Source organism: Alosa pseudoharengus, unplaced genomic scaffold (assembly GCF_046254945.1).
Source record: "Alosa pseudoharengus isolate Yale_2024_CS ecotype anadromous, Long Island Sound unplaced genomic scaffold, YU_APseudo_1.1 YU_APseudo_1.1_scf_10, whole genome shotgun sequence".
NCBI lineage: Eukaryota > Metazoa > Chordata > Actinopteri > Clupeiformes > Clupeidae > Alosa > Alosa pseudoharengus.
In genome coordinates this window covers 1,390,341-1,404,311 of record NW_027468565.1, presented here as the reverse complement: position 1 = coordinate 1,404,311, position 13,971 = coordinate 1,390,341, and the positions used below count along the sequence as shown (strand labels likewise).

Genomic DNA, 13,971 nt, shown 5'->3' with positions numbered 1-13,971 from the left:
GAATTCTGGAATACTTACCCCCTCACTGACGAAGAAATATGACTGAGCTACATTCTAAATCCCAAAAAAACTTCAAACTGTGTATAAAGTACTTTTTTTCTTGTTTTACATCACTTCTGATAGCTGCAGTCAAATAATAAAGGATGTAACACCACTGCCTTTCTTTAGGGCTCCCAGAAACATTGTGTATTTCATTGTGGTCATTACAAACAGCATTTACACAATACAATGAATTAGAATGAATACTAATGAATTGTCATGTCAAAAGTACACACAATATGCAGATAATATGCATAGGAAAATATGTAATTTAAGAAAATAATAATATATGGTTATATACTGGTTACATTTTTTGACTGATGCTAAATATGGTACTTTTAATTTATTCTTTAAAGTTGATCTGGCTCTTGGGCACTACAATTTCATTACTTATAATTCCTTTTATGAGTACATGATGACAAACTACTTTACTACTCTAAGTTACCGGCCGGAATCACACTTTTGCTTAGGTCTCACAAGCTTCTTAAGCTTTTAGCCATTTTCTTTATGACTAGTTGACTATTGACTACAACACCGACTAGTGATTTTAATAGTTGACTCGTTGATGAATCCCTTATTACTCAATAGAAAATTAAAGTTGTGCTTGAATTTACTTGACCACTATTGAAAAAAAAAAATCCACTTTGTCCTAATGTATCTAAACCCTTTCTCTTTTTTGACAAGTGTGGACGCCCATTGCAGTCACAGTCATCCTGGTTGCTGCTGCTACTCTTTGCAAGGAACAAGGGATCACAGTCATTGGGATCTGCTGTGTTTACGAGGTTTTTGTTGCACAAGGGGTAAGACGCACGTTTCATGTTGTTTCTCATTTTTATTTCATTGACATACAAGAGTCTGAGCTTGTCATGCACTTTTGAGTTTGTTTGACCTTCCTTGCATTTTTTATATTTTTCGGCATCTTTGAATAATTGAAGAAGAAAAAACATGTATCCCTGCTACAAATGCCAAAATCAGCATCTGCAATCTGAGAGCAGAAAGAATATTGTATTTTCTGGTTAAAAACACAGTGGTCAGTGGCACTGTGCTAACTACAAATTTTACTTGCATCTGATGTCGCAATACATCATACTTTCATAAAATCATGCAGCTTTCTCTACCGTCAGTCTGTGGACACTAGGGCTGTAACGATATACGATTCGAAACCGAAATCGCGACATTCATATCCACGATACTGTGTCGCGGTGTGAAAAGGCAGAATCGCGACACACCCTTTCTAGTGTTTCACGCAGTACTTTGCAGCTTACGCGCAAAAGCAACCCACATCTCCCGCTTTACTTATCGGTAGCCTACGTTGTCCAAAAACAAACAAATAAATAAATAATAATTTCATACCTCTCCTTGCTTTCATTGTAGACTATGTGTGCAACTTTACCAAACAGTATAGAAGTAAACCCCCTCTCCTTGCCCCGCTCTCTCCCGCGCTCCCTCCCTCTCACTCTCCCTCCCTCTCCTGCTCAATGAACACGCGCGACTTAAATAAAACATTCACAATCGTGAAAGCAATGATATGACGCATAGAAGATGACTAGCTAAATTACTATTAAATCCGCTTAGCATCATTAGCAAGCTGCACATATTTGTTTAAAACTCTTGCATTGAAGTTGACTGATCATCTCAATACCAACGTTTCCCAAAAGGGCCTGTCCCAAGGAGAACAAGTATTACATTGAAACTTAAACACACATGGGGAAACTGAACAGTCCAATCAGTAGACTGATAGGCTAAGCTAGCCAACTATGCTACTTTGTTTACAATATTTCCAGGCTTCAACCAGACAGCTGAATTAAAGAGGTAATAAAAAAATAGTAGGCCTAGGCTATAGGCTAATCTGCATAAAGTGTGCTGTCATAAATGTCATTCAGAAAAATATTTTTATATCAGGATATAAAATAATAGATATATTATATTGTAATTCTCTGGTGTTCTAAGGGAGGCTATTAAAATGTTATTTAATAAAATGTCTACCCCCCCCCCCCCCCCCCCCCCCCAAAAAAAAAAAAAAAAAAAAAATCGAGATTCGTATCGAACCGTGGGTCAAAAATCGTGATACAAACCGAATCGTGAGGTTGGTGTATCGTTACAGCCCTAGTGGACACCGTTATTTGCAAAGCCGGTGCTGGATAAACAAATAGCGTGCTTGTGAAAAGAGGAAACAGGAAAAGTTCTTTGGTGTTGTTTTAAGGATTGGAATGACCGTTTCTTTTCAGTAAGTCAGTGGCTTACAACATGGGCAGTGGGCATCTCATGCACTAGATAAAGCCTGTAAGTGTTGAATGACATTGTGTAGGAGGCAAAGAGGGACACAATCATTTTATAAAGTTACAGTGGGTATCAGTTGGCACAAACTGCAGTTGACACAAACAACCACAAGGTGGCACTTGGGAGTTCTGCCACTACTATTTTTGATGTGACTTGACTTACTGCTTCCATGACGCAGTTTCCAAGTCAGTAGAACAATATGAGACAGTTGAGCCATTACTAAACAAGGATACAAGGATACAAGGAAGTTTATTGTCACATGCATATAGTTACTGGAAGTAAGAAATACAGTGAAATTATGTCTGGTGTCGGCCTATTTGTGCATTAATGGGGGGGGGGTAAAAAGTGCAGTAGAAGAGGGGTTTAGTAGATTAAGTGGCAAGGGCTGCATAAGAAAGGTGGGGGAGGATTGGGATTGGGGGGGGCACCAACAAGGAGCACCCAAGAGCAACAGGGGCAAGGAAAAACTCCCTTACCAAGGAAGAAACCTTGGGCAGATCCACGGCTCAAGGGGCTAACCCAACTGCCAGGGGTCTTGGTGTGTGTGTTGGGGGGATGACAGGGGAGATGGGATAGTGTGCTGTGTATGTGGGGAGAGGGCAGTGTGCAATATGTGTCTTGGAGAAGCTTCCTCATGAGACAACGTGCTGTGTATTGGGGGAGGGGGGGGGCAGTGTGCTGTAAGTATGTTGGGGATGTGTGTTGGAGAAGCTTCCTGATGAAATAATGTGCTGTGTATGTAGGGGAGAGGGGAGGGGGGCAGTGTACTGCAAGTATGGTGAAGGGACTTACTATTGCAAGCAGAGTACTGTATGTATGATGTATGTGAGTGATGACAGTGAAGATGTGTGTGTGGGCGGGAGGGGAGTGGAGCAGTGACTGTGTGTGTGTAGGGAGGGGGGGGGGGCAGTGTGCAGCAAGTAGAGGAGGCTTACTGTAGCAAGCAGTGTGCTGTATGTATGTGAGGTGATGACAGAGATGATGTAAGTGTGTGTGGAGTTCCCATACCAGGTGATGATGCTACCAGTTAGAACACTCTCAACCGCTGAAGTGTAGAAGGCCTTCATGATGGATGTAGAAACTTTGAATTTCCTTAGCTGACGAAGGAAGTAGAGTCGTTGTCTGGACTTCTTCAGAACATATTGAGTGTTAACAGTCCATGTTAAGTCTTCGGTAATGTGGACACCAAGGTATTTAAAACTTGTGACTCTCTCTACAGGTTGCCCGCTGATCATTAGTGGGGTGTAACTGTAGTTCTGCTGCTGCCTTCTTTAATCCACTACCATTTCCTTGGTTTTATTGATATTCAGTGTCAAGCTGTTAGATTGACACCACTGTGCCACCTCATCAACCTCATCCAAGTAGAGCTGTTCATTGTTGTTACTAATCAGGCCCAAGATCACTGTGTCATCTGCAAACTTGATGATGGAGGTATGACTACTGTTGGCTTTGCAGTCATGTGTGTAGATGTTGTACAGCAGTGGACTCAAAACACAGCCTTGGGGAGCACCAGTGCTGATGGTTTATGAGTCAGATGTCAGACCCCCCACTCTAACCACTTGTGAACGGTTGGTGAGGAAGTCAAATATCCAGTGACACAGGGTGGTGTTCAGTCCTAAGGCCTTCATCTTTGTGACCAAGGTGAGAGGTACTATCGTGTTGAATGCTGAACTAAAGTCAATGAACAGCATCCTCACATAATTCCCATTCCCCTCCTCCAGGTGAGTTAAGGTGGTGTGCATGAGGTTTGAGATGGCATCCTCTGTAGACCTGTTGGCTCTGTAAGCAAATTGGAGGGGGTCGAAGGAGGCAGGGAGCAGGGCTCTACACTAACATTTTTTTCCAGGAGCACTTGTGCGCCCAAGTTAAAAAATGTAGGAGCACAGACGAAAATTTGGGCGCACAGTCAGTTCTGTACTTAACTTATACATAATCTAACATTACACTAACAGTTAAAATGCCAGTGCACCAATTGCGAATATTAAGAATGACTGACAACATTTAGGCTACAGGAAACAGGATTTTAAAGATCAGTGCCTACTTTATTTTCAGTCTGTTCTATTTTCCTACATTTTGTTAATGTAAAACATAATGTAATACATTGCCATATTTGCATTTAGCCTGTATATCAAGTATCCTGCCAAATGTAGGCTAATTTATTTATTTGTGAATCCATCTGTAGCTAATCCAAATATGCCCATGGTGACCTATCTGACTGCATACTGCCTAATACTACTACTAAAACAGTCCATTTTCTCTTCCACAATACCCAACATAGGCTATCAAGGATGTATATTTGTTTTATCCTTTTATTTTTTATCATCTGCATTGATGGGGGCAGTAGGCAAACGTTAGGCCTACTTTCGTTTTGCACTTCAGCTTGTATTCGGTGTAAACAAACAAGCATGCGTGGAAGCCTGGAGTCGTCAGTAGCGTTATACTTTTGAATAAAATGGGAGTATTGCGGGAGGCTACTTTTGTGCCTGTTCGCTACAGCTATATTTTGCATATTGCAGCCAATACGTCAACTGGGCTAAAAGGCATGTTAGGTTACCTTTCCTTCTCTCACTGCATTCTCAGAATATCATCCTGTTCCTCCTATATCCGATGAATTCGGTGGATAGAAGCACTAATTTCTTCAATCTTGGCATCTTGGCATCAGGGCTACTGGGCGGTAGTCATTCAGACATGATGGACTTGTTTTTCGGTACTGGAACAATAACAGACTGCTTGAGGCAAGTAGGAACTGTCTCTTGAGCCAATGATGTGTTAAAGATATAAGTGAACACAGGAACAAACTGAGCAGCGCAGGATTTCAAAACCCTGTTAGAAATTCCATCCGGTCCAGCAGCTTTTCTACAATTAACCCTCCTAAAGGCATTGGTCACATCGACCTCAGAGACACAGAAAGGTGCATCCTCATTTGCTTCACATGCTGCAGCTAGTGCAAGATAGTCTGTGTTTTTCATGTCAAAGCGAGCATAAAACGCATTAAGTTCATCAGGGAGGGCTTTACTCACATTCATCATAGGAGGGGGCCAGTGATGGTTCGGAGTCCTTTCCACACTCGTGCTGGATCACCCTCCAAGAAATCAGCTTCAACTTTGTCTCTATAGCGCCGCTTAGCATCTTTAATAGCTCTACGTAAACTATAAGATGCTGCTTTGTAATCCGTCATATCCCCTGAAATAAGCCCAGCATTATATGGTGCGTGACTTTAATGCCGTTCTCACTTTCTCTATCCGCCCATTGCTTCTGGTTAGGGAAGCTTCGGATCTGTAATGATCACGCTATATTCAGTATTACTGATGATGTCAAGGTGGTGGGGGCCCCCAAATCAAATCAAATTATTTTAATTATTATTATTATTAATTCTAACGAGTGAAAAACAGTTTGCAGTACAGCTACTATTTATTGGCTAAATGTTGGTCCCTCCTCTGTCTCTCAGCGCCCTATGCACAGTGCGTGATGCTTCTGGTGGTGGTGATCACTGATCAGGCAATTTTTTAAAACTGAAAATTTTCGCCTACACATCCATCTTCAGCTAACTCCATAGACAATAAAATAAACAACCTTGCTGCTTAGGTATTTGGCGGGTTGGCGGGTGTTAATTTAGAACCCTGCTGATGACCCCTTGGTCTCTGCACGGATCTCTGCACGGATTGCCTCTCAGACATGGATGACCTTCAGCTAAACCTCTCGGAAACTGAACTGCTGGTCCTTCCAGCTAAACCTACTATACACCATCACAAAATTGACTCCCTGGCAATTTCTTACCTGGGCTGCAAGAAATTTCGGAGTCATGCTCGATAACCAACTAACCTTCTCCGATCATGTTGCCTCGGTCGCCCGGTCGTGCCGTTTCGCACTTTACAACATATGAAAAATCAGGCTTTACCAGACTCAATATGCTACCCAACTCCTGGTACAGACCATAGTGATCTCACGACTACGCCACGATTACGATAAAGCCCTCCTGACAGGTCTACAGGTCTCCCAGCCTGCACAGTGAAACCCCTTCAAATGATCCAGAATGCGGCAGTGCGCCTGGTCTTCAACCAACGCAAAAGGGCACATGTTACCCCATTGCTCACCGAGCTACACTGGCTACCTATAAGCGGTAGTTGTATCAATTGTATCATTTGTATCATCATTGTATCAATTGTATCATTTTCAAAAAATTATAATTATTGCAAGTTGCACTACTTTTTGTATTGGTTTAATACAAGATGTTTGTGAAATTTGCAAATTCTGTATTTTGACTGCAATTGTCTTTGCATTCTGATTCCTCACTTCATTAGAATCATGAGTGGCTCTTCTTTGTAAACAGCATCATTTTTGGGGCCATACAAACCTGCATTACTACTAGTGTAGAATTATTATGACCACCGTGCAGCGAAGCGGCGTTCATATAGATTTAGTCAGATTTTTTTTTTTTTTTTTTTTTTTAATTCTTTTTCGCATGTCCCAATTTCCGTCAAGGATTCCCGGGACACTGAAAGACCGGGGTAGACGAAACTTGGTGGGCATGTAACCCCATATGGATAGCATGGAACCATCGTTTTTCGTTTTGATCTGTAGCCCCCCGGCTGGACTGCACCCCCCGAAAGGAGGGTAGGGCAGACACAGTTTTCTGTGAATATCTCGAGAACCGTAAGGTTTAGGAGGACCATTTTTTTTGTATGTTTGCCTTCAGGGGTCATGTTAACCCATTCCATGTGCACACATGTGCATAAACAGATACACACGCACACACATACATTCACAGTAATCATACGTATGACACATACTCACAACGTAGACATATGTACGCATGCATGCACATGCACAAACACACATACGCAGGCAAACACACAAGCACGCACACACACACACACACACACACACACACACACCCACACACATAAACATAAACGTGTACACGCACACATGCACACAATTCAAGAATTTCTCAGAATTATGAACAGGCAAGATGGGGGTGGGGTTGTATAAAATGAATTTTACATGTGAAATCTATGAACTAATCATGTTTTGGTACTTGTTGTCTAGCAGATACCTGTGAGAATTGAGTGTGGTTAATGCAATTTAGTGAGACAGTTAGAATCATATAGGCCTTTCAGCGTGAATTATTTTTGTGGAAAAAATTTGCTGGACTGGGCGGCGGTCATATTTTGTACCGCTCTGCGGTACATCTAGTTCTACAATATTCACTCATCATGACAATAAAATAGACCATTCAAAGTCAATCTACTGCAGCAATTCCTCTCTCAACCAGTTGAAAATGGCGTGAACACATGATAATGCATGGGAAAAAAATATATACCACCCAGCACTAAGGGCATGTCTGGCAGTATGGGGGCGTGCCATCACGACAGTGGTTTCCCTTTGTGATGAAGGTAGCCACAACAATGGACGATGTCCCAACTCGAGGAGCCGTAGGAGGCTCGAGGTCCCACTAGTCAGGAAAAATTAGTGCAAAAATAATTTGTCCTCTGCTGTGAACAGACACATACGTTAACATAACAACAGTTTTTATCAAATCATATATCATTTTATCATTTCATCATATCATTTTATTTTCAAAGACTAGATGTGAGGGTATTTTTGAAGGAAAAAAAAAACATTAACATTCACTGATGTTACATTAACATTCACTGACTTGACCAAAAAATACACAGCATCGAATTTGCTAAACCCATGCTAAAGTTGACTAAAAAGAGGAATATAAAATAATCTGTTAGAAATTTATCTTAATGCCTTAATTAAAAAATTTTATTAAAAATCCAACCCGAACACCAATTTTAGTGAATGAAGAATGTATCGGAAATAAATAAATGTTCTTCCTTAAAATACAGGGGTAATAAGTATTCGACCCCTATGTTAAATTCCTATAGAGGCAAGCAGATTTTTTTATTTTGAAAGGCCACTTATTTTATCCAGGATACTATGCATCCTGATAAAGTTCCCTTGGCCTTTGGAATTATAATATCCTTACATCACCACATACCCTTCACCATACCTAGAGATTGGCATGGTGTGTTTTTTTTTTTTCTTGTTAAGTCTATTAGCTGGTTTGATGTTCATTGAGTGCAATGCAAATCGAACCAGCTAATAGGCTAACTGAAAAATAGTGGGGGGCCTTAAGCACATAAATAGGTCGTTTCGCGCAATTTCTTCTAAAAGCGCCAAATTTGGCACAGATGTAGCTCAAGTTATACTGAAATGATTTAGCTAGGGCGCCGGAGCCACAGACCCTCGGAGCCAAGATGGCAGCCAATCCAATATGGCCGCTGCCCGAAAAGGGTTTCGACTAGCTTTTAACCACGAGCTACAAATACAAACTTGATGTCTTTTTCAACTTAATTGATCATGGGAAAAACATATAAATGTTTATATTTATGACTCAGTATATCTGGACCCCTTAATCCTCCAATTCCAATATGGTCTTACACCCCATTGTTTTCGGCAATTTATCTACAAGCACAAAATTTGGCATGGATGCAGCTGAGGGCATACTGAAATGATTTAGCGAGGATGCCGGAGCCAGTGGCCCCTGGGACCAAGATGGCTGCCAAATCCAATATGGCCGCCACCTGAAAAGGGATTACTGTAAGCTGCATATTTTGAACCACATGAGATACAAATGTAAAATTAATAAATATTTCACCTTTTCTGGCTATGGGAAACACAAAATATATATTTATGAGTGGGTATATCTGGACTCTCAAAGTCCCCAAATGCAATCTGGTGACTGTCCGAATAAGCTACATATGAAAACTAATTTTTTTTACCATGACCACACATTAAATTACCTAAGCTTTCTCAAAAAATAGAGTCTGCTCTGACCCTTCTTTGGGGCAGCCGTGGCCTACTGGTTAGCGCTTCAGACTTGTAACCGGAGGGTTGCCGGTTCAAACACCGACCAGTAGGAACAACTGAAGTGCCCTTGAGCAAGGCACCTAACCCCTCACTGCTCCCCGAGTGCTGCTGTAGCAGGCAGCTCACTGCGTTGGGACACCTGCGCTTCTGTGCTTCACCTCACTGTGTGTTCACTTTGTGCTAAGTGTGTTTCACTAATTCACGGATTGGGTTAAATGCAGAGTCAAATTTCCCTCACAGGATCAAAAGAGTATATATATACCTCCAATCCAGTTTATTGTCTATAAGAACCCGCACATATTTGTAGTTCTCAACAACTTCCTCACCCAGTATTGAAATGGTATTTAGCTCAGGCCTGGCCCTACGAAAGTCCACCACCATTTCCCTTGTCTTAGATAGATAGATAGATACTTTATTGATCCCCAGGGGAAATTCAAGAAATTCTTAGCCACATTCAAGACAAGGTGGTTGTTTCTGCACCATGTCACAAAGTGGTCCACCAGTTGCCTGTATTCCGTCTCCTCACCATCACTGACACACCCCACAACTGCAGTCTGTGAACTGTCTGAGAACTTCTGCAGGTGACCTGACTCAGAGTTGTACTGGAAGTCTGAGGTGTACAGTGTGAAAAGAAAAGGAGACAACACAGTCCCTTGTGGTGCTCCTATGCGACTGACTACCTGTTCAGACACACACCCTTTCATTCTCACAACCTGTGGTCTGTCAGTCAGGTAATCAGTAATCCATGAAGTTGTGGAGGTGTCTACTTGCATCCTTCAAAGCTTGTCACATAGCAGCATAGGCTGTATGGTGTTAAAAGCACTTGAGAAATCAAAGAACATGATCCTCACAATACTGCCAGCCCCTGTCAAGGTGAGAATGTGTTCTATGAAGCAGGTAGATTAAGGCATCCTCCACAACCACCTCTGGACGGTATGCAAATTGTAATGGGTCCATGTAGTGGTCACCTGTGGTCTCAGAAGATGACCAACAACAGTGTTTAGCCAACTACTTCCTTTCCTACCAACTTCCTTCCTAACCAGGTGTACTTTTTTTCTATAAGTGTTTTGTTCTTATGACTACAATTGTGAGAGAGACCATGAGAATGAGAATTCATGAGAGAGCAAACAGTTATTGTGTGCACATCCCACCTTCTGGCAGGTGCAGGACAAATTAAAACTTACTCAATTTAAAAAATATAATGTCCACAACACTGCTTTTGACTCCCATATATTTAATGCACATCAGGCAACGTTTCGACCCTGCTGGGTCTTCTTCAGGCAAAAATTCATGAGAGCGACCATGAGAATTCACTGTTGTAATTTTTATGTTATTGCTGTTTTTTTGATATGCTAAGCAAACCTTTGAAGAGTTTTGGACAAATTGACTATATTATTCTTTTAACAATTTGACATACTATAAATATTGCCTTGCAATAATAATTATGTCTTATTCTTTCTTATATGATTACATTTCGAAATGTATTCACCTGTGGTACACTGAAAGCATTCCACTTTTATAAGGAAATTAATCCACCTTGAGAATAACCTTCAAAGTTGTAGTAAAAAAAGATTTTCAAACAAAGTCTTGAAAAGAATACAGGTTCCAGACTTACACAAGCATATATATACCAATGTATGCCAATGGACTTCCTGTGGTCAATAAACTAAAAATAGACACATCCTCATTTGTAGCGCATTTGGTTCAAAATTTGAAGCCAAAACCCTTTTTCGGACAGCAGCCATATTGAATTTAGGGAATTTGGGGGGTCCTGATATACCCAATCATAAATGTAAGTATTCCTATGGGTTTCCCATCATTAAAAAAGGTCAAATAGACATCAAGTTTGTATTTGTATCTCATCAGGCTCCAAAGCTATAGCCGAATCCCTTTCAGGCGACAACCATTTTGGATTTGGCTGCCATGTTGGTCTCCGGGACCATTGGCTCGGGCGGCCTGACTAAATCATTTCATTATGCCCTCAGCTGCAACCGTGCCAAATTTAGTGCTTGTAGATTAATTTGCACAAACAATGCGGTGTAAGGCCCCATACTACAGCCAAAACTGCTTTTTTGGACAACGGCCATATTAGAATTGGAGGAATAAGGGGTCCAGATGCATTCCTATGTATTCCCCATGATCAATTAAGCTGAAAAAGATATCAAGTTTGTATTTGTAACTCATATAGTTCAAAAGTTATAGCCGGAACTCTTTTCGCGCAGCGGCCATATTGGATTTGGCCACCATCTTGGCCCCAAGGGCCGCTGACTCCGGCGCCCTAGCTAAATCATTTCAGTATGACCTAAGCTACATCTCTGCCAAATTTGGCGCTTTTAGATGAATTTGCGCGAAAATGTGCTTAAGGCCCCCCACTAAAATACACCATGCAAATCTCTAGGTATGGTGAAGGGTATGTGGTGATGTGGGGCTATTTTAAATCCAAAGGCCAAGGGGACTTTATTGATCATTAAGATCAATTTCTAACAGATTATTTTATATTCCTCTTTTTAGTCAACTTTAGCTTGGGTTCAAATACTTATTCTCCCTACTGTATAAATATATAATATATAATAGACTGTGAATAAAGATCAGAGGGAAAATGGATCTATTTTAGTAGACTCCCAGAAAAGTTATAAACATTAAACGTGTGCATAATAAGTCCACTTTAAAACAAAATGACAATCATATTTTGTGAAGTGTTATCACAGTCAAGGTCACAGTATTAATTTGAAAGTGCTAGCTCATTTTTGATGTCAGGGGTTTGACTGTACCTTTTCAAATGTTCCACTGTAAAAAAAATAACCAAAGGAAAATATTTTTCTGAAATTGTACAATTCATGTTTTCTTTCATGTTTTTTCTCTCATTTCTTAATTCACTGACAGTTCACCTTGCCTGCCCTGATGGACACTGTTCTGCAGGTACTGCGAGGGAAGCATATCTTGCCATATGGCATGCTGCAAACGCTGCTCAAGCTCATTGTTCTCATCATCAGTACCCTGCTGCTGGTGATCATCAGAGTGCAGGTCATTCAGTCGCAGTTGCCAGTTTTCACCAGGTAATATGAGGTGGCTTGCTGTCATGTCTGTCTGTGTGTGTGTTTGTGTGTTAACCGCATATCTGTCGAACCATTTGTCTGTTCGATTTCAAACTTGGCAGGTGTTTTACTATGGGCACGAGTAAGTGCAGTGCCAAGTTTGACGTTGTTTGGATAAGAAATGCAAAAGATAAACAGGTTATCAACGGGTTCTTGTAGTGAGTCATAGAAATCCATTAAAGGCCTCCAAACCTTAACAAAGGCCTGTGCAGACCCTTTAAGTGTATATTTGATTTTCTCTGATTTTAAGAAATACAGAACATCTTTGATCCATTTGGAGAACGATGGTGTTGTACGTTGTTTCCAATTTAAAAGGATCAGACGCCTTGCAACGAGTGTGGTAAAAGGAATGACCACATAAGCTTTGTTTGGTAGGCTATCACGGGACTCCAGGAATTAAACCAAAAAGAGCGCAAACAGTGTTCGGGTCAAATCGCGTTGCAAACATTTCACTAAAAGCATTAAAGATATTCACCCAAAAGGATGAGAGGTTTGGGCAAAGCCAAAACATGTGTATTAAGTCCGCAGGTTGGCCCCTGCATCGTGGACATAACGGTTCGATACTGGGATATATCTTTGGATAAATGTACTCAGTGAACCACTTTCATCTGCATTAAACCATGCAGAGCAGATGTGGATGATGTGTCTATCAAGTCTAAGATAGAGTCCCATTGGTCCTCTGTTAAGACTACCCCTAAATCTGTGTCCCAGGCTTGTTTCAAATGTGCAGTTGTGTCTGGGTTAATGTTACCAATACAATTGGAATTGAGCTCAAGGATACAATATGCTAATGACAATGGTAAAGAGGCCCAACGGTACATGTCTTGTTTACACTTATTTAGCAGACCAGTGAAATTCTTTGTAGGTAGTCTCTCAAAGGTAGTTGAGAGATTGAGAGTGACCTCAATTTTCACCTCAACCTCAAAACAATGTTCTTAAGTTTGAGTAGGAGTGTCTCCCTTTGACAAATCCAGTCTGGTTAGGTGAGAATCTCTGGGACCACATTTTCCAGACGTCTTGCTAAAACTTTGGATAATACTTTGAAGTCCACATTTAACAATGAGAGAGGACGATAGGATGAACAGAGCAATGGATCTCTATCCTTTTTTTCTAATAATGAAATAGAGGCCTGTCTCAGGGTCATAGGCAAAATACCAGATGTGTGTGCCTCACTAAACATGGCTTGGAGAACTGGAGCCAATTGTGGAGAAAACTTCTAAAAAAATTCAGTTATGAATCCGTCAGGCCCGGGAGATTTACCATTTTGCATTGATTGTATGGCTGCAATTATCTCAGAGGTTGAAATGTCGGCACATAGGATGTTATTTTGCTCCTTAGACACAGCAGGAATAGTAAGGCCTTCAAAGAAAGCCTCGTTACTGTCGGTATTGCATTCAGATGTGTAAAGGTCAGAGTAAAAATCCGGAAAAGCTTTGTTTATGTCATCATGATCTGTCAAGATCTGTCCTGTATTTGTCCTTTTTACCTGCCAAGGGAAATTACTGCGATTCTGCTAGTCGCAGTATACATCCCGCCTACCAACAATAACAGCGATAGGAACACGGCTCTTAGTGAACTGTACCAGGCTGTCAGTGAACAACAGACGGCACGCCCAGACGGTTTCACCATCTTCGCTGGAGATTTTAACCATGCAGACCTTAAAACTGTTCTTCCAAAG

At 41.1% G+C, this 13,971-nt stretch overlaps 1 protein-coding gene across 2 annotated transcripts in view; it reads left to right on the top strand.

The window, feature by feature from the left end:
• The window catches only part of tmtc3 (transmembrane O-mannosyltransferase targeting cadherins 3), an 83,341-nt gene that overhangs the window by 12,974 nt on the left and 56,396 nt on the right, over positions 1 to 13,971 (top strand). For both annotated transcript variants that reach the window (XM_076302623.1, XM_076302625.1), the window contains 2 exons: positions 724 to 839; positions 12,082 to 12,254. In XM_076302623.1, the coding sequence (XP_076158738.1) occupies positions 724 to 839; positions 12,082 to 12,254 (289 nt within the window). The remainder of the gene's footprint in view (positions 1 to 723; positions 840 to 12,081; positions 12,255 to 13,971) is intronic.